We start from the raw sequence: 25,305 nt of genomic DNA on the forward strand, positions 1-25,305 counted from the left end.
CTGGCCTGCACGGGAGGGTCAGGAGAGCTGGGCCAACTGGTGGGATGGCACGCAGCCAGGGCGCCCCTGGGAGCTGGGACAGGGTGCAGGCTGCAGGCATGGGCTGTGTGGTGCCTCCAGGCTCCTCGCGGCCACGGTAAGAAAGCAAAGAGGCGCGAGTTTCCAGTGTTTTATTTAACCCAATGTGGGGGCCGAGCGGCTGGTTCAAGGTGTCATCACATGAACCGCGACATTCCCGCTTTCCCACTCCAGATCTTCGAAGTCCGGCCCGATGCTCCCCGGTTTGTGTCAGGCCAGCGTGGACCTGTGCTCCCTGCGCCCCATCACCCAGACCTGCCCGAGGGCTGACCAGAGCTTCCCCAGGACAAGGCGACAGCTCTAAAGTCAACCCCAGTCTGGGGGCCTTTCCACACCCCTCGCGGCCCAGAGTGGCGTCCAGACCGAGGGCCCCCAGGCGTCCGGGGCCAGCGCCGGCATATCCCACAGATGTCCGTGGGCCACCACTGCCTCCTCACAAGGGTTCTGGGCCTCTTGCCTCCATCTCCTCCCGGTGGGGGGGTGGTCAAGGCGGCCCCGTCCCGATGACCCCGCTCAGTGGCCCCGCAAACCCCCGACTGCTGGACCATGGCCTATGCTGGGCAGGAACCAGGGAGCCGGTGCTGGCCATCAGGGTACGATTCCTTTATTTCTCCCTTCTAGAGCCCCCCCAAGCTCATCCCCCTGCGTCACCCACAGGGCTCCCGCCAGGAAGGGACTGGCTTTTCAAGGCCCTGCTCCCTGGAAAGGGGCCCAAACCCAGCTGAGCTCCCCCCCACACCGCCAGGCTGCCACAATGGCGGCTGTGTAGCCTGCTCTCCGAAGCAGGCCGGGGAAATCACCTCCAGGAAAGGTCCCCTGGGGCCCTGGGGCCCTGGGGCCACAGGACACCAGCCAGGGAGCGGCACAGTATCCTTGCTCCAGGCTCACCGGCCCATCCCAGAGGCCACCTGCCCCAGAACGGGGACCAGAGCTGCCTCAGAAGGTGGCCCTGGGCCAGGGGTCCTCGGAGGCCAGCGGGAGCCCCTCTGCTTAGGAATGCCAGTCTCTCGGTGCACACCGGCCACAGCCATCGTCTGGACGTCGGGGGGACGGAGGTGTTCAGGCCCGCAGATGGTTCTCAGCTCCCTCCCTGGCCAAGACCCCAGAGGGCCACGTGGTAAGTCTGGGAAAACAGCTGGCTTTCCGCTAAAGCCCGCTGCCATGTCTGCTCCCCAGGGCCCTTGCCTCGAGGTCCAGGCCCATCACCTCAAGGCCGCAGACAGAGTCGAAGGGACAAGGCTATAGGCCTCTGCAGCAGCTGCATGTCCCCCAGGCCCCAGCTGGTGAAGCACAGACGGTGTGGTCCTCCTGGGCCGGTCCGCAGGGAAGCAGACAGCACAGAAGCAGCAAGGGGCCCCGCCCTGGGGGCCGGCTTGCTCGCTGTCTCACACGCGCACAAACACACAGACACACACACGTCCCAAGGACTGGGGAATGCTGTATCCACTGCTGCCCTAGGGAGCGAGGTGGGGGCCCCAGGGAGGGGCCAGGGCCTCACGTCTGGGCCAGGGAGAGCTCCTCCAGGCCCCCCTTCCCGAGCCGGTACCTGGCCAGGTCCTTCCTGGTCACCAGTCCAACCACCTGCGGGAGCAAAGCCGGGTCAAGGGGGGCAGCCTCCTGCTGCTGTGGAAACTGGGCGCCGCGCCCTGGGGGAGCCCCGGAACTGGGCACCTGGCCAGTCTGGTCCCAAGCCCTGAGCCCCCCCACAGGGGCTGAGAGCAAGTCCCTGTGCCCGCCGTGAGCAGGGCAGGCAGGAGACCCCGGCCACTCACCTGGTTGCAGTTGTCTACCACCACCAGATGCCGGAGGCCCAGGGCCCGGAAGAGTTTGAACACCCGCGGGAGGGACGCATCCTGCAAAGGGGACAGGGCCTCCGCTGAGCTGCTGGCCAGGCCCACCCCTGGAAGGATGAACAGAGGCAGGACGACCGAGCCCGGGACCGCACACCCCTGTCATGACGCGTCTGAGCCGTCCCATCCCCAGCAGCAGCCCGCGGCAGGCACCTGGGGCACCGTGTAGGGAGAGGGGTTCATGAACTCCGACAGGTCCATGGTGCACTCGCGCTCGTCCTGCGACACGTGGATGGACTGGATGGGTGGGAAGCGTGGGTAGGCGTCCCGGAAGTCCTTCAGCCTCAGCCGCCGTCGCACCAGGCCCATGCTGGAGCGCTCCACGAACACCTGGGGGTGGAGTGCGTCAGAGCCCGCGCCCGCGTTTCCCACCCCCCACAGGCGCCCAGCCGCTACCTTGTGCTTCAGGAGGACAATCAGCTGGGAGCGCAGGATCAAGCCCTGAAGCCGGGCCGGCTGGGGGAAGAGACCGTCGTCTGTGAGGAGCCCAAGACCTAGAACCCTCCCGCCACGGGGGGGGGGGGCGCCCCGCCGCGACCTCTGATGTCTGCTGCGGGGACACCCCGCCAGGCTCCCCCTCGACATGTGGCCGCCAGCTCTGGGCACTGGCAGGCAGTCCACGCGCTCATCACTGCCCAGAGTCCAGGAGCGGCAGCGGGATGCGACCATGGAGTGCGGACGAGGCAGCAAGAGGCCGTGGTGAGATGTGCACTGCCACCCGCGCCACATCCATCCAGACAGCTCCCGGCACGCGTCACGGCCCTGACTCCCGGGCTGGTGGCGCGGCCCGGGGTAGGAGCCTGAGCTGAGCCTGAGTGGTCGGCAACCCCCTAGGCCGCCGCCTCCCGGCCGTGTGACCCAGTTCCTTTGCAGGTGGTGGAGGTGAGCTCGACGTGTCCGCACAGGGTGTCCACCCCACACACCACGCCCGAGGCCATGTGCACGTGTGGGACGGCCACCCCCCTGTGCCCGTGGCCCTGGGTACCTGGGTATCACCAGCAAACTCCACTACGGGGAACCCATTGTGATTGGATGCCGTGTTGCTGAGTATGTCTACGATGACGCCCACCTTCTCCCTCCTCCGTAGGCAGGTGACCGGCGTGCTCATCACCTCCCTGGGGAAGAGCATCTGCTGTGGCCTCACCATAACCGACCACGTGACAGACGCCCTCTCTTCACAGCAAAGTTGAAGCTTGAACAGGCAGGAAGCTGCCAGATGCAGGAAAACCAGGAACAAGGAGCCAGGCGGCCAGCTGCCCGGACACCCAGATACCAGTGCGCCCTCCCAAACCTCCCGGGACTGTCCACTGTTCCGTGGCCCCCCACCGGCCATACCTGGCAGTGAGCGAGTGAGAGGTGACGGGGGCCTCCCAGTGCAGGAAGGGCACGCTCTGCAGCTGAATGTGCATGTCATACAGGCCCTGAGGAGGAGCAGCAGGGGATGTTGAGAGGTGGAGGGCCCCTCCCGCCGCCTCTGCTGCAGACCTCCCAGCCCCCAGTCTCAGGCTCCCGGCCAGGGGCGTGGTGGGGGGATACACAGAGCAGGGGGCAAGGAAGGCAGGCAGGCCTCTTCCCATAAGCCACACCTCAATGAAGATGTCCCCCACGATCTTGGCGGTCATGAGGACCAGCATGATGGGGAAGCCGTACGTCACGTTGCTGGTGGCCTCCATCATGATGACTGTCAGGCTGAGGGTCATCCTCACGATCCCACCTGCCCGGGGGGGTTGGGGGTAGGCTCCAGCCCCTGCAGGCCACTTTGCGCCACCACCCTCATCGCCCACTGTTCGTGCCGGCACCCCACCCATTCGTCCTGGTGGTCTAGCCCTGCAGGCTGCAGAGTGGAGATAGCGACCCTGCACGCCACCATGGAATGGACTCGCTGCCTTCCCTTCCCCAAGGGGAAGGCACCTCCTCATTACCTTGGGACACCCACACGGCAGCCAGGACTCACCCAGCTGGGCAGCTGCTCCCATGAGGGCATATTTGCCAGGGTCTGCCCAGATCTGCAGGGATGACAGAGGCGGTGTCAGAGGGGAGGCAGCCCCCTACTCAAGCCCACCGAGATATGTGACCCCCTGGAGGCCCCCAGGCCCAGCAATGCCAGCCCTAGGAGAAGCCCTACACCCCACACGCATGTGCAACCTGGTCTACGGCAGCATCTACAACAACGAAGTCCGGAAACACCCTGGGTGTACCCTGCTCGGGAGGCCCCAAAGGATCTGTGCCATCCACACACGCGACAACTCGGCAGCTACGGCAGGAGCACGCATTCCCAGTGCCGAGGAGGGAAGGGGGACAGGTGCATGCAGGGAAGGACGGCGGCACCCCCCATGTGTGCAGAGAGAGCCCATCACAGACAAGCACGGGCGAGACCACACAGAGGCCACGCCTGAGCGACTCCACTGGGAAATGCCTGCAGCAGGCAGATCCACAGAGACAGAGGGCGGGCAAGTGGCTGCGGGGGCTGGGGGTATGGCAGTGACCGCAGTGGGCAGATTTCTTGGGGAGAGGAGTACACCATGTATGACACTAGATGCGTGACCCAGATGACTATCGCACACGAATAACTCCCGAGCTGCACGCTTCCACGGTGGGATGCCTGACAGTGCGTGAATCACCTCTCAAGTAAAAAAGAAAAATCCAGAACCACACCTGGAAGGAAACGTGACGCAAGCATAGCCAAAACCTGGAAAAGGGAGCAGGCAGGGGTGGGGGGTGGGGGTGGGGTGGGAGATCCTCCCTGGTCCACTCACGGTTTTAGAAATCTTATTTCAAAGACTCAAATAAGAAAGGAAAATACAAAAAAAGAAAGCCTAGCCCCTGGAGACCAGGCACACACGTGCCTCAATCACGCACTCTAGTAACACCGAGCATCTCTCCTGATGTGCGTCTCTGTCTGTCATGTCTGCGGACGGCCATGCTGATCGAGTGCTCACATCAAACATCAGCAGCCAGAAAACTCGAGGCCACGCAAACGACCAGGGGCTCAGATGCACCTGTCCCCCTGCACTGGGAGCCCTGGGTCCCAGGCTTGGTGCACAGAGAAGCCAACACTCACTGCGGCCCCTGTAAGGTAGGACAGGGAAATGCCGAAGAGCCGGCCCCAGGCGGCCCCGATGAGCAGGGACGGGATGAAGACACCGGCAGACACCGTCAGCCCGTAGGTCCAGCAGGCCAGGAAGAAGTAGACCAGAGTGAAGAGGCCGAGCGTCATGGGATTGTAGGAGCCTAGGGGAGAGGGGGCTGGCCAGGGTCTGCCATGTGGATTCACCTGGAACACAGCCACCCTGCCCAGCTGCCCAGAACTAGCCCCATCCTCGGTGGCCACAGTGCGGATCTCAGAGGCCTAGTCCTCAAGGCAGGAGGATGGCCGCCTGGCAGGTGGGACCCGGTGTGGCCAGCAGGACACTGACCTGAGGCCAAGGGAAGGATGTGCAGACCCCTGGATGTCAGGGGAGGGAGGCCATCAGCCATCAATCTATAGGAGACACTTCCAGATGCCAGAAGAAACCCATCAAAGCCTGGGACCAACCAGTCCAGGAGGCTGCTGCCTGCCCGAGGGCCCCGCTCGGCGCTCTGTCCCAAGGGCTCAGCCTTCCTGATAAATTGTGGGGACCGTTGCACATGCAGAGAGGCATAAAGACTAGAAAGTTCTCAGTGACCTTGTTCGTGACAAGGAGCAATTAGAGGTGCCCTAAAGGACCCCCAAACGGAAAAGGTGATGTCACAGAATGACAACACGTTGGTGTCTACAGGTGCACACAGCAGGCGCTCTCGGGGGCCCATGTGCTGTGGGTAAAGGCGAGGCTGCTACCCAGATGAGTGCCGTGGAAGGCGTGTGCTAAAAGCAGTGGTCTGCACTCACAACTGGTTCTTTTTTAATTAAAAATGCACACAGCTGGGGGCACCTGGCTGGCTCAGTTGGAGAAGCGTGACTCTTGACCTCGGGGTCGTGAGTCTGGGCCCCACAGTGGGGGTGGACGTGCGTGGCCAGTGTATGTGGAGGCTGGAGGGTGCCCTGTGCAAGCAGTTCCCAGGAGGAAAACACCGGGCGGACAGGAATGTCGTCACCGATGGAGGCAGCCCCAGCAGCCGCCCTCCAGGAGGGGAAGGGCCTGGCCCACCCCTGGGTCCCAACCGCAGCAAGGGTGGTGACCTCCGCCCTCGGGGCCCAGCTGGCCGGAAAGGAACACCGAGGCCCAGGGTCAGTCTCAGAGTAGCCTGGAGGGGTCAAGGCTGGCGTGGGGACGTGTGGCTGACGGCACGGAGCTCAGGCACGCACCTGGGGGGTCGTGGAAGAGGCTGACCACGCTCTTCTCCGGGGTGTTGAAGAAGGCGGCGGCCATGGAGTTGTACTCGCCATCTGCACAGAAGAGCTGCAAGGTTGGAAGAGAGAATGGGCCGGTGGGGCAGATGGTCCCGGCGTGCACGGCGCCAGGGGCAACCACTAACGGCTGGGTCGGGTCATGGCCTCAGGGGGAGGCAGGATGCAAAGAGCCAGGCCCGGGGACGGCGAGGGCTTCAGAGGCAGGTCCTGCATACAGGGGCTGGTCCACAGGACACTGGCCGGTGAGTCTGTCACAGAGGCACGCAGGGACTCCAGGGCTCAGCAGTCGGCACCTGGGCCCTGGCGCCGGCGGGCTCAGCCCTCCCAGGCTGAGCAGAGCACGGTTCCATGACACCTAGGGTCCCCTTCCCCCCCAACCCACCCCCAGCCACCAGGCATCTGCTCTGCCTCCATGGCTTCGACGGATGTTTCACATACACAGCGTTAACACGACACAGGGGCCTGTGTGTCTGGCTTCTGTCCACGGTGTTTTTGAGGTTCGTCCACGTGGCAGCATGTCGGGGTTTCAGCTATTTCCACGGCCAAATAAACCCACTTATGGACAAACCCCATTTTGCTGACCGGTTTGCCAGCTGGCAGACACTTGGGTTGATCCCCGTGCGCCGTGGCCACGCTGCAGTGAGCATGTCGGTGCGGGTTTCAGGGCTTCTCGAGTCCACACCCATGAGCCCCCACTACTCAAGTCCCCATGTGGCCCCGGGCGGGGTGCTGCTCTGGGAGGAGGACTGGGGAGACCCGCCCAGCATAACGTCCTCTCTCCCGATGCCCGGCAGGCCCGTGAAGCCCACTTGAGCCCGGAGTTCAGCTGTTGGCCACCCTCCGGCCCCGTCCTGCCTGGTGGACCCGCCCACCAGGCCTGAGTCTCCTACCTGGAGGGGGTAGGACACGGAGCTCCCCTGCAGGGGCTGACAATCTCGGGATGAGTAAATGAGCACGAAAGCGACCGTGGCCGTGACCGCAGCCACCAGCATGGCCTCGATCACCTGGAGGCAGGGCCGGTGAATGTACCTAGAGCAAACAGCAGGATGGACCGGGCCTCAGGACGGCTGGACTCCCCAGCAGCTGCCATGGCACCGGAGTCTGTGCCTGAGAGCTCATTGCAGGACACGACTGGGGGTGACACAGCACATGCAATCACCAGGTCATCTCCAGGGCACTCGCCGATGGCATTTTAAGTCCGGGCAAAAGAACAAGAAGGAAGCGCTTCCTCAAGCCCAGGGCCCCCCAAAGGTTTCAGAAACCCGAAAGCTCCCAGAACTGCTCTCCTCACAGGAACAGAGCCTCTGCAGTTCCGACTGTCCCCTGGCTCAGGACCTCCCAGGCCTCCAGCCACGCCCAGCCTCACGTGTCCCCCCAGCCAATGCTGGTCTGTCTCCACCCCCCATACGAACCACCACCGAGAGGCCTGTGGGTACATGGCCTTCCATGCAACTCCACGGGCACAGACCCTCAACACACCCATTTTCAAAGGTCCTGGGTCCACAAAACGGAGGCTTCTCACCTGATTCGAAACATCGTCAGCCAGTAATTCAAGGCATTGAACACGGCCCCAAGAATACCACCTACGGCCAGGAGGGGCAGCATGTAAGGGACACGAGAAAAAGGACAGGAGAACAGGCTCTGTGTCTCTGTGTGCTCTTCGTCAGCACAGCCTGGCAGGCGGACAGGTGGATTTCTCAAAGGCTTTGCCTTCCTTCCAAGGAAAAAGGTTTCTCCAAATAGAAAGCACTGTTCAGAACTCATTCTATTTCTTAGAGGAGTGCCCCACTGAGGGGCTTCTCCAGCAGAGGTAAAGCTCGGTCTTCCACCTGTGGGCTCCCTCCCGGAGGTGCGTGAACGGGGCAGGGCGTGGGAGGACAGCTCATGGGCTGTGGGGGCCACAGCCCCCTCCGGCTACTTCAAAGCTGGGCCAGGCCTGGGATCTGCCAGGCCCTGACCCCGCCACACACTCTGACCCCACTGGAAGTCGCCTGCCACCACCTGGGGAGGGGGTTGAGAGACAGGAAGCATTCCTTCACAGGATGGCCCTTACCCACCACGCCCATGGCAATGAAGATAGGAATCTCGTGGATCGTGTACACCATCGTCTGCAGAGAAGAGAACGAGCATCCTGTGAGAAGAGCATCGCCAGCCCTCTCTGCTCTGATGCGAGCACGGACAGGGCCTCCCTCTCCGCTCTGATGCGAGCACGGACAGGGCCTCCAGCACTTGCATGCACAATCGTGGGCGTCTGAGGGGAGAAGCACGGGTGTTCACAGCAGACCACACTCCCTCTAGGGCTTTCGCCTGCTCCCGGCCCAGGTCTTTGTCCACCTGAAGGTGAGGGACGGCCCGAGCTTTTGCCAAATGGGAATCAGGGGGGCACAAGTGAGGAGGAGCCCCAGGAACACATCTCATGACCCTGAGTGACCCAAGGGCTCTGCTGTGTCCATGTGCGCAGCACCCCCGGGAGCAGGGTCCCAGTGCACGGCACCCACGTGCCCCGGGTGGTCTTAGCACCCCATCCGACAGTCCACAGACTGCCCAGCCCAAACGCCCCGAGAGCACCCAGAGGGTGTCAGATGTCCTAACCTGCACAAGTAGGTCAGCTGTGAGCTTCCCTAAGTCAACTCCCGGCCCCTAGAGCTCAATCCTGCAGCTAAGAGCAACCATTTCCCAAGAGTCCACATCCTTGGGATGAACCTTAAATACGTGGCCATGGCTCCAGCCGGAGAAAAAAGCAGAAGGAATAAGAAAGCACAGCATATTACCTCTGTGTCAAATCTTCCAAAATTGATAAGCCCTGGGCTGGAGAGGTCCCATATGTTTCCATGGTAAATGCTCAGGACAAAATTCAGGGTGAAAGTGGAAATCATGGAAGCAAAGAACTGTGGGCAGAGAGGAACACAAGTGCCATCAGAACTAAGCCCGCCCAGCTGAAGCCCCGGGGCTTGGATCCCGGGGGGCCAGGAGGGGGTTGTGGGGGGGGCGGGGGTTTGAAGGGGGACCCTCCCCTCCCATCACTCAGGAGGTGCCTGGCCCCTCATGACTTGGTGAGCACTTTGCAGCCTTGTCTGGATAAGTGTCGGGGCCAAGCCAGTGATGGAGCCGAGGGACGAGGTGAGCGGCGCGGTCTGGGGGTCCCGATGAGGAAGACAATAGGGTACAAACAAGGCCCACGGCCGACGGGGGAGGCACATGTGGCGGGAGGACAGTGAGCAGCTCAGGTCGAGTGACGGACAGAGCCAGCCATAGCAGCCCCGCGGGGTTGAGAGCCCAGGGGAAAGCACCACAGTGCGGGCCAAGAGCCAGGTTCCCGCCTGGGCAATGGAGGCCAAAGGACGGCATGGCCTGACCTCCACAAGGAAGCGGCCCTCTGTAGGCACTTACTATTCTCCATGTCAGGAACTGGTTCCAGAAGGAGGCACCCTCCTCCAAGCTGAACAGGACCCCACCTGGAATGGAAGCAGCCCAGCCCGGATGTGCTCCCCAGTACACACAGGGGAGCCTGCGCCCCATGCAGCCTCACACCCCACAACCCTGGGGCACCAAGACTGGCAGAGGCAGACCCCGGGCCTGTCGGGGGCACGTGCCTGCACCCTCACCCCGTACTCAGAGTCAGCAAACACCAAGACCCTCCTCCACACAGGAGGGACCGAGGCCTCCCCCATGCAGCCGTCCTCCTCACCCACGGGGGCTCCGAATGCGGCAGACACGCCGGCCGCAGCTCCCGCCGACACAAAGTCCCGCTTCTCCGTGTCCCTGCGGAAGTACTCAAAGATCTGCAATGGGGACACGTGGGAAGATGCTTCAGCCAGCTTCCCCAAGGGCGCTCCCTTCAGAGGGTGGCAAGGCTGGTGAGCGCCATGGAGACAGGGCCCGAGGGAGAGGGACAGGGGACAGGATGGGTCTCTGGACGGTCCACTGACGTGGATTCACGAAGACCACAGAACAGACACAGCAGCACACAGCGCCCCCACAGACCAAGAGCCAAGAAAGGAGGCTCGAGACGATGATGAACCTTCAGACCGCGCCAGAGACCCATCACACGCCTCAAAACCCCGCGGGAGATGGGAAGAAGGCCAAATAAACAAGCCACTGAAAACATGACCTTGATGTAAAAACACAAGACTGTCCTGTAAAAACCGCAAATGTCTCTGAACTCCCATGTAAAGTCAGTGCAACACCCATCAGAATGCTGGCTTTTGAGGGAAACGTGACAAACTGAAAACAAAGCAGCTTCAATCTGCATGTGAGCCACTCCTGACCTCCTCTGAGGCTCTACGCGCCTTTGGGCGAGGCCATGGTCCCAGCAGAGCCTCCCAGGGATGCTGGGGTTGTCCACGTCAGGAGAAGAGCACTCACCTTGAAATCGCGCTTCAGCGACGTTGACCTCCCCTGGGAAATCCCAGCAGCGATCACAGAGCCCGAGTGAATCATCGGCCCCTCCTAGAAGCACAGGACAGCCGCTCTCAGATACGCATGGCTCTGAGAGAACAAACTGGCCTTGGGTCACAGGCAGTGAGCAGGGCTCCGTTACCTTTCCCACCGCCAGTCCGCCCACCACGGACAGGATCACACCAGACACTTTGATCACGAGGGTCTAGAACACAAAGGAAGGTACGTCAAGTCTCTGATTAAAGGCCACACACAGTCCGAGAACGTGTAGCAAAACTGTCCGTGAAGTGATCCAGACTATGCTCCCAGCTCCAAACCCATGAGACAAGGAAGGCGCGCAGGAGGGCCAGCACACAATGGGCATCCTCGGTGCTGGGCTTCAGGCCAATTCTTTCCTGCCTTTGCAAACCTTCCAATTTTCTATCCCGAGAAGTTGTGTGTCCCAGAGAGCCGAAAGCCGCAAGTCCTGCTCCTCTGGACACATACCAGGTGTATCTGTTAACCCTGTGCCCACCAGGGTGGACCCTGCTGTGTGTAGCAGGCACTGGCCCTCCCCGAGGCCGCCCTGCTCCCTCAGGCTGCCACCACCGGTCCTGCACCCCCAGTGCACAGCTGCAGACCCCAGAGCATCCCGCCCCAGACGGGCCAACCCGACACCTGGAAATGACCCCTGAGGAACCACGCTCCCGACACCCCAATCTCCTCAGAAACGGGGCATTACCGAAAATGTTAAGTGTAATGAATATCAAGGAAAACTATAAAAACAGGAAAAACCTCACGGTAAGTGTACCTACCACTCTAACAGAGCCTTTCTCTTCCTGAGATAGTAACCACCGTGCAGAACTTAATGCGTTCCACACAGCAGACGCCCCATTAAAGCACGTGTGCACAATTTAAAACACGTAAGAGAAAATTTTACCCCCTTCCAAAGTTTACGTGAAATGCACACGCACGCTCGTGGGCAGCACAGTGAGTGAGTGAGTCCAAGTCCCAGAGGTGCTGGGAGGCAAACCGGTAGCGCCCAGCCCAGCGCCCGCTCCGGGCCTCACCTTGAGCCGGACCACATGGGGGATCTTCACCCCGTTGAGAAAGCACTTGATCTGGGGAATCCCACTGCCAGCGGCGACCGGCTGGAAGGAGAGAGAGGCCGTGCTATGGCCGCACTGGCCCAGGCGGACACGGCCACACAGTGTCCGAGCAGGGGACAGCTGCCCATGGAGGGGTTCCCGCTTCTCCCCATTCCAGAGGCAGTGATGATGGGGGGTAGTGGGGAACAGGCCATGGGAGGGGTCAGGAATAGGGCAGAGGAGGCCCAGTGTCCCCAAGGGGGAGTGGGGGGCACCACACTGCACTGCAGATAGAAGCTTCCAGATGCTACAGCCATGACAAAGGAGAAGCCAAGAGGCAGGCCACAGGAAGGGAGGCTTCTGGGAGAAGTCCCGGAAAGAAGGGGTGCTCCCTTCCACCTGGACCAGCCCTGCTGCTGAGGCCCCGCACGGCCTGGGCACACCCCCCAGTCCTCGCTGCGCAGGGCAGGAGGAGCGCCGCGGGACCCAGGCGCCTTCTGCTTTGCATATCTAACACCTGCACCAGAGGCCCCGCTGGTGTAGCCATGCAAACCTCGCCAGCAGGAGTCAGGGTTCCCACCCACAGGAACCCCTGCTGTGACCTCCTGGTGGCCGTACCTCCACAAAGGCGACGATCGCAGAGCCCACGAGCACGAACGCAGAGTTCAGTGTGGCCCACAGCAAGAGGGAGAAGGAGAGCCCGCCTCTCTCCGTGAACTTGTCGATATCTGGCACTCATCAAGGACGAGTGGCAGCTTCACCCCTGGCCTGCCTGCCGCACTCCTGCAGCCCAGCCTCCTGAGCCCAGAGCGCCATCCCGGGCACGAGATGCCACCACGCAGCCACGCCTCCCCCATGTGGTTGGCAAACACGCCCGGCTCGGAGGCCTCACCGCTGGCCCCTCCTGGGACCGGGGTGTTCTGCGGCGGAGCCAGTGCCCCCTTCTGTGCTGGGGACTATGGACAAAGGATACTGTCCTTGACGACCTTGTACTTCAGGCCAGCCACGTTCTCCACCACGATGTCAATGAAGCAGGCCACGAGGCCCGTGAGGATCCCAATCATGGCACAGATGACCCAGCGCTTCATCTCCACCGTCCGGAAGGCCTATGGGGAGGGCAACCATCAGAAGCAGGTGCAGTGGGGGTGGTCTCCGCTCACAGGCCACTCTGGAGATGGTGCGACCAGCCCCTGGGGTTCTGCAGGCCACCACCAGCAACAGCATGCCACATGTGGGACCCCGCATCCTGGGGAGGCAGCCTCTGGTCAACATCTCAGAGGCGGTGGGCCTTCCCAACCAGCTCACAATTGGTAACTGACAGCCCAGGCACCCGACTCTGCATGTCCTTCTCCATCACACGCACCTGACACACCCACTCCCACCCCGTGTCCTGTATTGGTGTCTCTGGCTCCAAGACACAAACCAGTAGAATGAATGGTGGCTCCAGAATCAGAGGCTCGAGGACCACGGAGGGAGTGGGAGATGGCTGTGCCCAGCCCGGGGAGCAGCACCAGGCGGCTGAGAGCAGGGCGTGTTGCGAGAACATTGCAGCCCAGACTCACCATGTGGTTGATGCGCCTCTCCTCCTCCAGGAACAGCTGGTTCTCACTGTTGTCGTAGTCCAAGCTCTGCAAGATGGCACACACAACGCAGGGCTGACCCTGATGCTCCGGGTTCACAGCAGGTGGAGGTGGGCAGGGGGACAAGGGGCCCAGGGGCTGCGTGGGATGGGGGCGCAGAGGGAGAAGGCCCACCTCGTACTTGAGGGACAGGAGCTTCTCATTGTGCGGGATCTCCTTGGGGAAAGGGTGAGGGGGGTCCATCTCCTGCAGAAGGAAGAGGCAGAGCCACACTTGACAACCCGCACATGTGGGAACAAAGCACGAATGAGAAGGGAAGGGGGCAGATGTCCGTCTGGCCCACGAAACCTTCCAGGAGTCTGGAAGTGCAGGCCCACGCCCTTCAAGAACGCAGACACACGTTCCAGACAAGGTGCCAGCAGATTGGGTCCCTCGGTTTGTCCCAGCAACACATCCAAAAATCGAGGGACATCATGTTTGTGGAACCGTGAGAAATATGTTACTAATGCACGTCCCAGGTGCTGGCACCAGACTCCGAAATCCTGCAGCCTCTCTGGAGGGTGTTTTCTGTGTGCTCGGACACAGGTGGGGGCTGCTAGCCAGAGAGATCAAGGCTGACTAGAGGGTAGAACTCTCAGCTCCACACCCTGACCTGTGACCTCTGCAGAGGGGTCGGGGCTGGAGACTGAGCCCAACACCCTTGACCAATGATCTCATCAACCACGCCTGTATAACCCCTCCAAAATGAAGGGGTTCTGGAGCCTCTGGGCACATGGAGGTGCCAGGAGAGGGAGGGTGGCGCTCCCGGGCAGGAGGCAGGGCCTGGAAGCTCCGAGCTCCTTCCCCACCCTCACACCCCCCCATCCACCCCGTGGGTCTCTTCCATCTGCTGTTCCCGAGTCATAGCCTTGATGATGAACCAGTAACTGAAGTAAGGTGTTTCCCTGAGTTCTGTGAGCCGATCTAGCAAATTATGGCACTCAAGAAGGGGGTCGTGAGAACCCTGACTTACAGCTGATGACACCCTGGACATGGTGGCGAATTCATGGGATGGGGACTTCAGCCTGCGGGGGGGAGGTCTGCATTCATGCCAGGCAGACAGTGTCAGAATTGAGTTAAATTGTAGGACACTCGGTGTCTGCACAGAACTGGAAAATTGCTTGCTGAGGAAAACCCACACATTTGGCATCTCCAGTGTTGTGAGTAAAAACAGCTCAATACCATTTCAACAGAATAAAGGACAAAATCCTCATGATCACCTCAACAGATTCAGAAAAAGGATCTAATAAAAATTCAACACTCCTTCATGACAAAAATATGTCACAAAGAACAAAAAGGAACCTCCTCAACCTGATCAGGGCATCTAGGAAAACCCCACAGCGAGCATCCCACTCGATGGTGAGAGACTGAAGCTTCTCCCCTAAGATCAGGAACACAAGGGGCACCTGCTCTGGCCCCGCCCACTCCACACGGTCCTGGAGGTCCTACCAGGGCAGGTGGGCAAGAAGATATAAAAGGCATCCAGAATGAAAAGGAAAAAATAAAACTCACTATTTGCAAATAACATGACCTCATATACACAAAATCCCCAAAAATACACTAAAAAATTATTAGAATAAAGCATTCAATAAGATTGAAGGATATGAGATTGGTATGCAAAAATCAAAGGCTTCCCTACACACCTGCAAGGAACAGCCAGAAATGAAATTAAGAAAACTACGCACAACAGCATCAAAAATAAAATAAAATTTATTCCTCAAATACATTCAACAGAAAAAATGTAAGACGTGTGCGCTGAAAACCACAGAACACTGTTGAGAGGAACAGGAGATGTGAGTAAATGGAAAGACACTGTGTTCACGGGTCAGAAGACGAAGCATGAAGCCCCAGCTGGCGTCCTTGAAGAAATGGACACGCTGGTCCTAAAACCACACGGAAATGCAAGGGATCTTGAGCAGTCAAAATGACCTTGAAAAAGGAGAACAGGGGTGCCTGGGTGGCTCAGTCGTTAAGCGTCTGCTTTCGGCTTAGGTCATGATCCCAGGGTCCTGGGATCAAGTCCTGCGTTGGGCTCCCTGCTTGGCCGGGAGTCTGCTTCTCCCCCTCTGCTGCTCCCCCTGCTCGTGCTCATGCACTCTCTCAAAATAAATAAATAAAATCTTAAAAAAAAAAAAAAAAAAAAGGAAAAAGGAGAACAAAGCCGGAGGACTCTCACTTCCTGGTTTCAAAATTCACCACAGAAGCTCTAGTCCTCCAGACGGCGTGGCCCCGGCACAAGCACAGACATGGGGATCAGTGGAAGACAAGCAGAGCCCTGGAAGAAACCCCCACGTTTACGGCTAACTGATTCTCTGACATGGTGCCAAGACGACTCATTAGGTAAAGAGCGTTTTTTCTGAGAAATGGTCCTGGGAAACTGGACACCCATACACAAATGAAGCTGTACCCTTGTCTTCCACCAAACACAAAATTAGTGAAAAATGTATGGAAGGTCTAAAATCACAGAATTCTCAGAAAAAATACAAGAGAAAATCTTTATGACCTTGGACTAGGCAGTGGCTTCTTAGATACGACACCAAAAGCACAGCAACAACACAAAGAACAGTCAACAGGACTTCATCAAAATGAAAGTTTTTGTGGGGCACCTGGGTGGCTCCCTTGGTCGAGCGTCTTAACTCTTGACTTCGGTTCAGGTTGTGATCTCAGGGTCATGGGACTGAGCCCCAAGTCAGGCTCTGTGCTGGGCGTGGAACCTGCTTAAGATTCCCTCTCTCCCTCTCCCTTGCCCGTACCCCACCTACCCACTCTCTAAAAAAAATAAATAAAAAGTTTTGTGCTTCCAAGGAAACTGTGAGAAAGTGAGACCACCCAAAGAATGGAAAAAACTTTTTGCAGATTTCGTACCTGATGAACAATGTACATCTAATGTACTAAGAACTCTTATAACCTGATGATAAAAACACAAAAAACCCAATTAAAGTGGCACAGGATCTGAACTGACATTTCTGCAAAGAAGACATACGCATGGCCACCAGCACAGGAAAGATCAACTGGCCATCACCGGGCATGAGAGGGACACAGGTCAAAACCACAAAACCCTGAGGAGGAAATCACATGCAAGGCTGGGGAGTAGGGCAGGCTCAGGAAACATTCCCCAGTAGCTGCCAGACAGCCTGGCACGGGGGCGGGAGAGAGGATATCACACTGTCCAAAGGTCCCTGACCCCAGAGATCCCTGTCCCCAGAGCTCACCTCCAGCCCACTCAGTGCCCCTCTCCCACACATGGTGCCTGCTGCCCTGGCCTTGCTTCCTGCATTTCCACAGGACAGGCTCTGTGCTCCCTGCTGGGATGCACTCATCCCATCTCTGCTCACCTGGCTCAGCCTCAGGGGACATGGACCCTCAGAACCAACTTCTCTGGTCACCCAGGCTCTGGCGGCCCCACGGTCTACTCCTCATTTTGTACCCCCCACCGCCCCGCTCTGCACGGAATTGCTCACATCTGTCCCCCACCTCTGTACAGACTGCCCACACCTCACCTGCCCCCCCACATGGACCGGCCCACACCTGTCCTCCCGCTGACCGCCCACACCTGCCCTCCTGCTCTGCACGGCCCTGTTTGCTGTCCGTCCACCACCTTCTTTTTGGGCGTTTACTGCCTGCACTCTGCTTGGCACCTCCACAAGAGCAGGCTTCGTCCTTCCTGGGGGCGGGTAGGCGCTGAGAACTGAAAGGTTGGGGAATGAGTCTACTACTCACCGGGTCGAGCAGCTCATCGTCCAGCTCCACGTTGCTCATCTGTCCAATCCGGAAAAATGCTGAACGTGGCGACTAGAAGCATAAGAGAAATCGTGGGGTGCTCGGTCATAGGTCGTGCGGTCAGTGCTGGACCCCAGAGAAGTCCAGACTCTGCATGAGTCCAGGCCTTCTTTACCCCAGAGGCCCCGCTCCCCCCCCTTGGCCTAAGGCACGGCTGAGACTACAGACACCCGCCAGCCCTGGGGACCAAGGGCTGCAGGGCGCCCATGCCAGCATCCTTCAGGCTCCCCCACCCCACCCACTTCCCGTGTCCCCTCATCATGAGACTGAGGGGCTCCGACAGGCAGGTAGCTGTGCCCGGCCTCCAGGCAGGCCCTCCAGATACGTGGCCACACTGCCGCCAGCCACCGGGGACAGACAAGCAGACACCGCACGGCCATGGCAGAGGCCTAGGAGGCAGAACGCAGGCACCTGCCACGTTTGCATTTCAGAGAAACACGTTTCAGGGTCAGTAGGTCCCAGATGCTGCGTGGAAACATGACCCCTGGTTTCTCTTAAGTGCAGATGGGGCTGGGCGCCCTGCCGTTTATCCAGCGGCCCTGCACTCGATGGAAAACCTGCCGCAGCAACGAGAACAAATCCTATAATCGTCCCCCTGATCCACGGCTTCGGGCGCGTGTGGTCAGCAGGAAGCAGATGACCGTCCTCCTGCCGTGTGGTCAGAAGGTCAGCAGTCACCTCGTGCTGCATCACAAGGGGCCGCTCTCCTCACTTGAAACCATCACATGGGCATTTGCCACCTCACACCCCCACAGGAGCACGGGTGAGGGTATATTGCTACAATTGTTCTACTTTGTTACCAGCTTTCGCCCTAACCTCTCACTGTGCTTAACTTACTAACACTGCCAGAGCCAGGTGCCTGTAGTGAACACAGTCCCCGCAACGCCCCTGTTACCCTGGCTACCGCGGCACACGCTCGCCCCACAACAGGGGGAGCTTCCGAGCAGCATGCTCACGTGAGGATCAGTGTGCTCCTGTGCACAGCTGGGCACTCCACTCCATGTGCGTGCACTCAGCGCCAGTAACACGGGGGGTGCAGAGAGAAATACGGATTCCTCTTTAAAAACACTGACAATGCCCCCAAACTGCTGAATCCAATGAGAAAGGCAGGGTGGGGCTCCCGAGCTCCAAGCCTCCGGCAGGAAGGCTAGCCCTGCTGGCCACTGTGCCAGCCCAGCAAGGGATCCCAGTTCTCAAGCCAACGGTAGCCAGGAGGGGCCCGGACCTGGCTGTAGCCTCTGCTCACACAGGACACGTGTAAGCAGGGGGGGTTCTGGGCCACCAGCCTGGCCACAGCAACACCAAATGCATGTCCTTGGGGACGTGTCTGTACACGCAGACCAGCCAGACAGGTTTGCATGTCCATGCAGAGATGGACAAACCCAGCGGAGCAAGGCCAGGCAGTGCTCAAAGTCCAAGCGTGAGAGGCACAGGAGAACGTAACCCTCCCTCCGACCCGGCAGGTGGAGCCACAGAGAAAGGCAGCCTGGCCACTTTCATCTCACCCACCACTGATCAGAGAAGAAGCTCGGTTACACCGGGCAGTCATCCCTCCACAACAAGTGGGCCCACAGTCGGGGCCCATCACACATCTCCTCTCACATCTGCAGTTTCCAAGAGCCAGGCTGCAGCCTCAGGAGAGGTGTGACAAGAATGGGTCTGGTCAGGGGCGCCTGGGTGGCTCTGTCGGTGAAGGGTCTGCCTTTGGCTCAGGTCATGATCCCTGGGACCTGGGATCAAGCCTCATGTCGGGCTCCCTGCTCAGTGGGGAGCCTGCTTCTCCCTCTGACCCTCCTCTGACCTGCTCTTTTTTTGAAAAAAAAAAAAAGAACGGTCTAGTTGGCACAGACGCACTCGCTCAGGTAACACAGGTCCTCAGCGCCCAACCAGAGGATGCGAGCGAGGCGGGGCAGCCTGCACCCCAAGACAGCACGCCTGGACCGGGAGGTGGAGGCCCCTCCCTTCCCCCACTTCTCTTTTCTGGGCTTTAAGTGCATCTTCCAGGAAATATCTTTCGTGATGAAACAAGCCATTTACTTGGAGCTCAGTGATTTACTTGCTACTGTGTCTGTTTCTTTCTCTTGAACATAGGTTAGATTACATACCGGGTCCTCAAACTGCTGACACGCACAAGAGCCTGGACGTAATCTCTGGGGTGTGATGCTGAGTGAAAGCAGACAATCCCAAAAGTGTGTAAAAGATTACACACTGAGCAGCCGCACGGACCTGACACTCAAAACGTTGGGCCAGGGCAATGAGAACAGATCGGGGCGCGGGAGGGGTGACCACAGAGGCAGGACGAGAGAGCTCCGTGCTGAGGCTTGCACTCTGCATGCTGACTGCGGTGGTGCAGACGCGGGACTTAAGGGCGGAGAAGCGCCCACGTGCCCACGTCAACGTCCCGGTGTCACCTCGGTGCTGTCATTCTGTGGGCCAGAGGCCGTGGAGGAACCTGGGGCAAGGCGTACGGGCCCTCTCTGTACAGTCTTGTCAACTTCCTGTAAATCCATACTTATCTGTAAACATTTTAAAAATGTACATGCAAATGGGACGGCCACATCACACTGAGAAACTTCCGTGCATCACAGGAGACAAGAGAGCGAGAAGGCAGCCTACACTATGGGAGAACATATTACACATCGCATACCCGAAAGGAGTTTACATCCACAACATGTCAAGAACTCCTACAAGTCAACAACAAAAACAACCCGGTTAAAAAAAGTGGGCAAAGGACTGAAGACACGTCTCCAATGGTGACACACGCACGGCCAATAAGCACACGAAAACACGCTCAACACCACCAGCCAAACCACAGAGCAGCGCGTGCGGGGAGGATGTGGGAAGCTGGTGCCCTGCACACTGGGGTGGGGGAGCACGACGGTGCAGCGGCTGTGGAAAGCAGGGTGGCGCTTCCTTGGAAAATGAAACACAGGATGACCATGTGACCCAGCAATCTGACCCCTGGTGTGTCCTGAAAAGAGCTGGAAACGGGAACCCAGAGACCCTTGCACACCATGCCCATGGCAGCAAGATTCACATCAGCCAAGGGGTGGAAGCAGCCCTGGTGTCCCCTGACAGATGAATGGATAAACATACCATGGCCCATATGGGCAACAAAAAGTTTCCTGGCCTTAAAAAGGAAGGAAATTCTGCAATCCGCTACAACACGGACGAGCCTCAGGGACGTTATGCTAAGAGAAAGCAGCCCGTCACAAAAAAACCAACACCGTATGATTCCACTCACAGCACAGTAGATTTCTAGAACAGTCAGGTTTATGGAGACAGAGAGTAGAAGGGTGGGCAGGAGGGGCTGGGCTGAGTGTTTCATGGGGACAGTTTCAGTTGTGCAAGACGGACCAGTTCCCTGGGTAGGTGGCGGGGCCGGTTACACAACACGTGAATGCTTCTAACCCCACTGAGCTGTACGCTTCAAACTGGTCAAGGTGGTAAGTTTTGTTATGTGTTTTCACTCAAAGTAGAACCAACTTTAAAAACAATCTAAAGGCCATTTGCTGTCCTGCTGGCTGTTGTGTGTTCTAGCGGCCACCAGGCTCCACGCTCAGCACGGAGGACAGAGGGCTCCAGCAGCCAGAGGCTTCCAGGCCAAGCACGCAGATGCCCATAAACAAAGTAAGTGCAAGTGTGAGGAAGCCTGTGAGGTCAGGTGGACAAGGAGGCCTGCAGGCTGAACCCCAATGAGGAGAAGGACTAAGCTGTACAGCGGGGGGCTCTCGGGACCCTCTGTCTAGGCCTGGGCCCAGCCTTGTCCCTCAGCTCTCAAGTCTACGCCCCTACTGCAGGCGGTGGTCTGTCCCACCCCCACTGACCCTGCACAGGTGGTACTGAAGGCAGGAGGGACACAGATCTGGGGAACCCTCAGGGAGGGCACTGCAGCAGCCAGCCTGAACCCTACAAAGTGAGGCTGTGGGTAGGCAGACAGAGAGGGAGGAGAGCAGGTCAAGGATACTAAGGCAGAGGAACTTCCAGGAAGAGCTGAGCCCAGTGCTAAGAGCCACCTAGGAGAAAGACGGGGTGCTCACTTATTGTAGAGAACTCAAGGGGCCAGTGAGGACAACAGATGACCCACCCCTGAGCACCCCTTCCGTGCCCCTGACACTCTCAGGCTGTGGTCTGTGGCTCCAGCCGTCAAGGCAGGACACAGAGGTAACCCAGTTCCCAGAGAAACAAGATCTGTAGAACTGACTCTAAACACTAACCTGAGAGTCCTACACCCGCCTGCCTCCTCCACCCTCCCCCGGCCCCAAGGTGTCTCAGGTGGAGCTTCCTAAAGCCGAGGTCCCTGGAAATGTCCTGCATTTACAAACACTGCAAATACCCCACCCCTCCACCTCTGGAGCATCTGTTTCCGCCTCAAAGTTCCCTGTATAAGTTCTCGAAATGCTCCGCTTCCCACTGCCCACACACATGACCATGACTTGCTGGCTGACCTCACCCCCTCCTTGTCCCAGCGGGAGAATGGCAGTGACTCGCTGGTAACTCACCATCACCTCACACTCCAGCACGACCGGCCCAGGGGCCTGACAAAGGGAACAGCGACCAACAGGTGGCTCTCAACAGCCTGCTCCCGGGAGGATGGAGGCTGAGCTCAGGCCAGTCACCAGTGTATCCTGCCGGGGGCTGTGCCTACTCCCCCCTGGCACTTAGCAGCCTGGCAGGGTAGCCACGTGGTACACGCTGCCCAGAGCAGCTACTTCAGGAGCTCGGCAGGCTCTGCTCGCACCAACACCACCACCATCCAACTCTGGACACGATGCAACAAACCCCAAAGGGCCAGGAGGTGGCCATGAGCTCCCACGTCTGATTCACTAGAACGTTCCTGTAGGGTGGTTGTTGGTCCGGGCTGTCATTTTAGTTCAAATAGCCCCGGACTGACAGCAGCTTACAGGCCACCATCTGCTGCAGAGCCTAGCGCTGAACTCAGCCTGTGGGCCCAAAGCAGATCTTCCCCACAAGAAAGCCGGCATCAAGGAATCCCGTCAGCGGCCAGCGGAGTCACCCCATGAATGATAACCCAATGACAGTTGCTTTCGTGCTGCTCTTTCCAACACTAATCCACTGAGAGTGCCTACTGTCCACCAGCTGGGACAGGCACTGCTCAGCACAGCACACACATTCACCTTTCTGCAGGGAGGACCCTGAAGCAGAAGAGGCCATGGGGCTTGCCTCCTGGGGTGCAGAGCGGTCTCCCCCTTGCCACCGGTCCGCACAAGGCGGGCTACGATCTTTGAAGACTGAAATCTCCAGCTTCCTGCAGAACTCTCCCTGAAGTAAAGCCAAATTCAAAGGCAGCAGCTGTCCCTTACAGGTCTGACCCGCCTCTCTCCCCACTCCGATCTACTTTCCAAACTCACAGAGGATCTCAAACACACTCTCCATCCTTTCCCACCTATTGCCCCCCTGAGGGTCTTGCACTCCTCAAGACTGGACCCAAATGGGACCTCTCCTGCCCTTGGGGCCCCTCACACAGTCTTCACAGAGCACCAGGCGTGTTTCTCCACGAGCCTACATCCAGTAGGAAGGAAGCTGCTTCTGCTCCCGTGTTCCAGGCAAATTGCATGCAGCTGGGCACACAGTAGGTACTTAATAATTCTTTTTTAATTGCTTAAGAGAAACTAGTAAGGTGTTGCTAAACACAAATAAACAATAAAGTTGCAAACATTTTTTTAAGACTGATTTTTTTTAAGAGTTCAAAAGGCTCTTCTTAAAAAAACCCAACACCCGTGTCTACTTGCAAGAGAAGTGGGAAATGCACATTCAGTCCTGAGATAAACCCAAATTCCACTTTACCGTTTCCAGTCTCTTTACCTGACGACCCTTAAAGCCAGTTTTACAATTCCATTTGGTAGACCCCAGGTTACTTTCTTTTAAAGGGAAAAAATAATGTTCCAAGAAGAAAATAACAAAGCACCCTTAAGGCTCCCCTCCAAATTAGCCATTTCAGATCACATCTCATGTAGACACAGAGAGCATTTCGGGACAAAATTTCACTCAAAAAGCAGACTTGCACTTTCACTCTGATGTGTTTCCAAGGGACTGGGGGAACCTGAAGATAAGCCCTACAGAAACAGCCTGACGTTTGTGTCCTTCCTAATTTTTAAGGACCATTCTAACGTTTAAAGGACAGATACTGAACAACAGAAGAACAAATACCAAAAGTAGAATAAGACCAAACAACGCATAAAAACAGCTCATTAAATCAAAATGAACACAACACACATACGTGCATGCAAAGACGCCATCCGCATCGCTAACGCGAACACACGGCAACCACTCTGACTTGTTGCTTACAGCGTCTGTCTGCACGCTCTCATTTCATTTAGTTGGTAAGGAAAACTGGGTGCAAATACCTGTCATTTCTAAGATCGCCCTGTACCCATCCCTGCAGAGAAGAGTGGCCCACAGAGCCCCACACTGCAAGAGAAAACTCGGCAGGCGGAAGCTCGAGCGCGCTCAGAAAACAGTGTCATGGTGAGCTCGGCCTGCTCCTCGAACCCCACCAGTCACCCGGCCCAGAGCTTCCTCCCAAGACTCCAGAACCCCAGGGCCTAGGTTCCGATGCCAGCAAATGCCATCTGCCAAGGAAGACCCGGGGCACGTTCCCGCACCCGTCCGTGGCTCAATTCCCTCCTCTTCACCGGGGGGCGGGGGGAGCGATGGAAGCACCAATGCGCCGGTCAGCACCCGCCGAGGCACAGGGCCAGCCACCGGCGAGTGAGCGACCCTCCGCCTGCCAGAGCCACTGACTCCCGAGTCCGAGCGGCGGGGAAGGCCCGACCCACGCCCGCCACGTCGACGCCGGCTCCCGGCGGCGGGGAGACTGAGGCGCGGGCCGGGGCTCTCCCGGCGGACGGGCCTCACCTGACGGGCGGCCGCCGGCCCGGCCCCGTTCAACAGCGGCGTGCTCTCGCCGGCCGGCGCCCCGGGCCGCGCCGTCCTCCGCAGCAGAGGCGCCGCCTCGTCGTCGTCCAGGTCGCGGCCGGACCACGACACCTTCTTAGACACGTTGGCCATGGCCCGCTGCGGACGGACCGGCCCGAGAAGCGCGGCGGCCCGGTGTTTGTTCTCGTGACCCGCGCCGCGGCCACGTGACCCACGAGGACGGGCCACGTGACGCGCGGCGGCGGCCGCGCAGAGCCGTGCGCGCGGGGTCCCTTCTGGGAGTTGTAGTCCCGCGCCCGGCGCCCTCTGGGCGGAGGGGGCTCCGCGGCCACTCGCGTGACCAGCGGGGACCCGGTCCCCGAGAACGGATCGAGGCAGGAACGGAGAAGGGAGCCGGGTTCCGCGCGGACGGAACAAGAGGAAGGGGGAGGAGGGCGGGCAGGCAGCCCCTCCTGGAGCAGGTGGAGACCGACCAGTCGACGCGGGAGGAAGGGCGGGTGGACACCTGGCCGCCTGGCCGCTGCGGGAGGAATGATTGGTCGCAGGCACGTGCTCCGCCGTCTGGACAGGTCTGCTGCCCGCGGGCCCGTGCGCGGTCTCGGTATCTCCGAGGGTTACCGATAACGAGGAAAGGGAAGGAATCTTGGAAGTCAGGTGGAAGCCCCCGGAGCCCAGGACAGGCTGAGCACCGCCTGGGCCTCCCCGGGGCTTGTGCTGAGGAGGACATGCCGAGGAGGACACACGAGGCTCATGGGGCATTGCTGCAGAAGCTGCTTTGCCAAGTGTCCTCACCAGCGGGGGAATCACACACGCACCCAAACTGAGGGACATTGGCTAAACTGCGAGGCGCTCTGTTCGGCCACGAAGGGCCGGGACTGCCCTCTGGGACGGGATTGAAGGGACAGGACAGCCGAAGGCTCCTGGCGGCTCTGGCCTCGCTGGGACAACTGGCAAAGCTTGGGCATGCACTGGGCTGGGTGGTGGGATTGCTGGGTTCCCCGCCCAGGGCTGAGCATTGTCCTGGGGTGACCGCAGGAAAGGTCCTTGTTCTCAGGAGACAAACGGTGCATGCAGGTGGATGGGCTGCGATGTGTGTAGTTGCCTTATCATGGGGGCAGGGAGCCAGCGACAGAGGGGAGCAGATGTGGCCCAAGGCCAACGTGGTCAGTCTAGGCCCAACGTGTATGACCTACAATGTGTTCGTCTTGCAACTTCTGTTTTTTGGCTGGGAAACTTTTCAAAAGGAAAAGATTTACAAAGTGTTTTAGAGGCTCTGAGGCTGA

The 25,305-nt window shown here is 59.0% G+C and overlaps 1 protein-coding gene across 2 annotated transcripts; it reads right to left on the bottom strand.

Annotated features, from left to right (window-relative positions):
• Positions 1–154: 154 nt before the first annotated feature.
• On the bottom strand, positions 155–24,205 carry CLCN7 (chloride voltage-gated channel 7). Of its 2 annotated transcripts, none has more exons than XM_035021889.1 (25): positions 24,002–24,205; positions 17,063–17,134; positions 13,478–13,549; positions 13,286–13,351; positions 12,697–12,829; positions 12,342–12,451; positions 11,706–11,786; positions 10,799–10,861; positions 10,624–10,707; positions 9,947–10,040; positions 9,649–9,713; positions 9,030–9,146; positions 8,312–8,366; positions 7,781–7,841; positions 7,149–7,287; positions 6,214–6,307; positions 4,990–5,159; positions 3,883–3,934; positions 3,515–3,642; positions 3,264–3,349; positions 2,914–3,043; positions 2,325–2,384; positions 2,082–2,258; positions 1,851–1,931; positions 155–1,659 (listed from the first exon to the last, which is right to left on the bottom strand). In XM_035021889.1, exons 1-25 carry the CDS (start codon positions 24,152–24,154, stop codon positions 1,573–1,575), a joined length of 2,430 nt encoding a protein of 809 aa, XP_034877780.1. In that variant the 5' UTR covers positions 24,155–24,205; the 3' UTR covers positions 155–1,572. The 2 variants fall into 2 exon arrangements, with proteins under 2 accessions (XP_034877780.1, XP_034877782.1); XM_035021891.1 differs by lacking the exon at positions 24,002–24,205 and adding an exon at positions 19,228–20,004.
• Between the last annotated feature and the right edge of the window lie 1,100 nt (positions 24,206–25,305).

The sequence above is a fragment of the Mirounga leonina genome, unplaced genomic scaffold (genome assembly GCF_011800145.1).
Source record: "Mirounga leonina isolate KUSES-001 unplaced genomic scaffold, KU_Mleo_1.0 Mir_175, whole genome shotgun sequence".
In the NCBI taxonomy this organism is placed as follows: Eukaryota; Metazoa; Chordata; class Mammalia; order Carnivora; family Phocidae; genus Mirounga; species Mirounga leonina.